Here is a 3798-nt window from a genome sequence, read left to right on the forward strand (position 1 = left end):
TGTCCTGTCCTTCCCGGACACTTCGCTCTAGTTCTGGGAGCTCACAGCCATGCACCCCCCTAGTTCCAGTGGGACTGGCCACTCCCATCTCCCACTTTCTTTTTTTTCTAATCTGATAAAATGAAGGTAGTGCAAGCAAAAGCCTAAGGCTGTCACTGCTGTAGGCTGGCTCTCCTGTCCTGTCACCATCTGTTTCCATCCTCTAGAGCAGTGGTTCTCAACCTTCCTAATGCCGTGACCCTTTAAGACAGTTCCTCATGTTTTGGTGACCCCCAATTTCATTGTTACAAATTGAACATAATTAAAGCATAGTGATTAATCACAAAAACAATATGTAATTATGTATGTGTTTTCCGATGGTCTTAGGCGACCCCTGTGAAAGGGTCGTTCAACCCCCAGAGGGGTCGCGGCCCACAGGTTGAGAACCGCTGCTCTAGAGCCAGGGTTATGACAGACAGCTAGGAGGCGTCCCCAGGCAATGATCTCCAAGAACTTAATAGAAGCTGCCACCCCCACTTTTAAAAAAAGTTTTGTAAGAAGGTAGAACACTAAACTCAGAGCTAGTACAGGAAGAATGCCAGTCCTTCAGCTACTTCCTACCAAGATGAGTTACAAAGCTCAGTACCTGAAGTAGTCATTAAAGCAAGGGATGGGGACTACAACAGTGAAAGTACGTAAAATAAAAGGGTTCACTGAGTGGGCATTTTTGGTTTAGTGTATCATCCAAAGAGTATTTTTTTATTCTGGTAAGAAGGCTTAACATGAGATCTACCCTATTAACACACAGTAAGCACACCCTAGCATATTGTTAACTGCAGACACAATGCTGTGCACAGCCGTCTAGAACTCTTCATCTTGCTAAACTGAAACTTTATACCATTGAACCCCACCTTCCCACATCCTCCTCCCTCAAGCCCCTGGCAACCACCTTCTCCCTCTGTTTCCATGAGTTTGGCCACCTTCGATACTTTCATAAGTGGAATCGAGCATTTGCCCTGTGACTGTGAGCATAATGGACCAAGCCTTTTTGAAAAGCTAAATAAAGTCTTTTATGAAGTTAACTAGTGCAAAGTATAACATCTTAAGCTAAAGAACTCTGGATTATAAACTGTATAACACAGTATTCCCCGACTACATAATAGCACTCCCACAAGACTTCCAGCAGAGAGGGCATGGCTAGGACTTGGGTAAGAGTTTTATGATACTAGTATAATCACAGGTCAGCTTTGTATTTGCAAGCGGTTCCCTTTCGTTATGTAGATTCCTCCAATATAAACTAATCATAAACTCAGTAATCACAGAAAGCATAAAAACGTCTTTGATGCCAGAGTGTCCTGCATGGCTTACTTTCCATCAGGCAAGACTGGACTGCCTCCATGATAGCACTAGGTTGTAAGGTGGAAATAAAATGGAAGAATCCAGGAGTGTGCTTGAAATTACAGACTAGGTGTATGACTGGTTTTAAAGTTAGCTGAGGACCAGGGAAGCCAGCAAGATCAGATGTGGCAAACATCCTATCGACAAAGCAAATGGGAAAGCAGATAGATACACTGCTTGGTGATCAGAGAAAACCAAGATCTAAAATAAAAGATGCGTGGCGGTGAAGACAGGAGAGACCTCCCATAAAAGTTTGTGCTGATTAACAAGAAATTCTAACTTTAAATGAGAATTGATTGGAGATGCAATGGAAACCTTCAAAAACTTTTAATATTAGAATAGGTATCTATAAATCAGGGGCAGAGAACTTTTTTTCTGCCAAGGGCCATTTAGATATTTATAACATCATTTGAGGGCCATACAAAATGATCAACTTAAAAATTAGCCTGCTATAGTTGGTCAAACATTTAATTAACTCATCCCTAATGCCTTGGCAGGGCCAGACTAAATGATTTCGTGTGCCTTATACGGCCTGAGTGGGGGGACATTCCCCATCCCTGCTATAAATAATGCAAAATCTCCCATTTGCCAAGCAGTGTTTCAGACACTCAGAAGTATAGTAGCCATAGAATAGGGATATTAAAAAAAACACACACCACACACACAAACTTTATAGGTCTGGAAGTATATGAAATTGCCACATGAAAATGTTCAAATATCAGAATTTTCATGTTTCAACCGAAAAAAAAAAAAGGTGAGGTCCATTCATTCAATGCTAAGAATAAAAACCTAAAGACATGATGATATTTTGTGGTTTCAAAGGAGGTTTACTTCTATGGACAGTAAATGCATTGTTAATATTCTATGCTAAATGTCTGCTTCAAGTCACACACAACTGTGGTCCCTCAGTACCCATGGAAATAAGACTAAAAAATAAATATTTCCAATTACAACCGTCCCTTTTTCTTTTGTGTCTAACACGGCATCCATCCTTCATAAAATTCTATTCCCAACAGATTTCTCCATCCTTCTCGTTGGCTCCCTGAATCCAGCTATTAATGGTAAAGCTTCAAGTACATAGACCTTCTGTGCCCACATCCACCCCACTTCTCAATCTATTATTCACCCACCTTCTCCTCCTCACTCCAGCCTGTCTCTACTGCTCTACTTTCTCCCAACCTTGGCGCACGGACAGTCCCATCTGTCCATGGCAGGCTCCCCGCCCCCCTTCCTTTTAATACACAGTGATCTAATCTTTCCTGCATAGAAGGAGGCGATTCCTGGGAGCCTTCGTGCCTCTGCCTCTCCCATGTTGTTTTCAAGAAGGCATGCTCGATTTTGTCATGTACCTTCCAAACTTCTGCCAGTCTAGATCTTGGTGGCTTTCTCTAAACCAAGGCCACCTAAAAGGCTTCAGAAAACAGAACCTGAATTTTATAAATTAGGATAATTCTACAGGAGGAGCTGTAGACACTTAGAACTGACATATTAGGATAAAGGGACTCATCTATACCAGCTATGTTTCCACGTGGAAGCACTGTGCTCTCCATGGCAGTATTTCGAGAAGATGTAGAACTTTCTGGACTCGGAAAACAAACACAGGGCCTGCGTGAACTCCATCACAGGCAGGATCAGGGAGCAGGAAGGGGACCTCAATGTACCTTCAACGTTTTCTGGATGATGGAAAGTTTCAGAACAGCGCAGGGACAGTTCTGACTCTGATTCTATTGGGCTTAATCACTTGCCACCTTTGGTTCCGGCAGTGGTAGGAACCTATTGGCGATGTCACCGACAGACTGACAAACAAATTGACATGGCACGACCCGACCCGGCAGGCCCGGGCACGCTGCGCTTACATACCTTGAATTGGCTATTTCCACTTTGGTTCTCGCCATGGCAGCTGCCCTTTGCGCGCCTTCGATGGCTCTGTCCACCTTCTCCCTAGTTTTTGTGTTTCTGATCGGTATGAGCTGCTTCCTTATTCCACGGACCAGAACATTATTTTTGTATTTCCCCTCTTCCTTGGAGCCGTCGGGAAACAGGGTGCAGCCGTAGCCATGCCTCTTGTTGTTGACCCACTCGCCCTCGTACTTCATGCCGTTGGAGCGCTCGCTGATGCCGAAGCCGTTGCGCTTGTCGTTCCTCCACTCGCCCATGTAGGTCTCCGTGGTGGTGGCGTCCACGTGGTCCTCCACGGGGCAAAAATCGCAATCGACGTCGCCGAAGCTGATGGTGGAGTTGGCGTCGCTGGAGCTGATTCGGCTCATGGCCGCGTCGCTGCGGACCGAGCTGCGCTTGCTGGAGATGGAAGACTTGGACTCGGATTTGCGGATCTTCATGCTGCCGAGGAGCGAGCCCCGGCGGAAGAGGCCGCCCTTCTTCATGCCCGCGAGCTCGGCGTCCGCTTGGAAGTTGAGCACG

At 45.2% G+C, this 3798-nt stretch overlaps 1 protein-coding gene across 1 annotated transcript in view; it reads right to left on the bottom strand.

The window, feature by feature from the left end:
* JPH1 (junctophilin 1) overlaps positions 1-3798 on the bottom strand; it is a gene marked incomplete at its 5' end in the record, with an annotated part of 84455 nt that overhangs the window by 74464 nt on the left and 6193 nt on the right. Inside the window, one exon of the mRNA XM_006767362.2 lies at positions 3238-3796. Within this exon, the coding sequence (XP_006767425.1) occupies positions 3238-3796 (559 nt within the window). The remainder of the gene's footprint in view (positions 1-3237; positions 3797-3798) is intronic.

Source organism: Myotis davidii, unplaced genomic scaffold (assembly GCF_000327345.1).
Source record: "Myotis davidii unplaced genomic scaffold, ASM32734v1 scaffold200, whole genome shotgun sequence".
Classification (NCBI taxonomy): Eukaryota; Metazoa; Chordata; class Mammalia; order Chiroptera; family Vespertilionidae; genus Myotis; species Myotis davidii.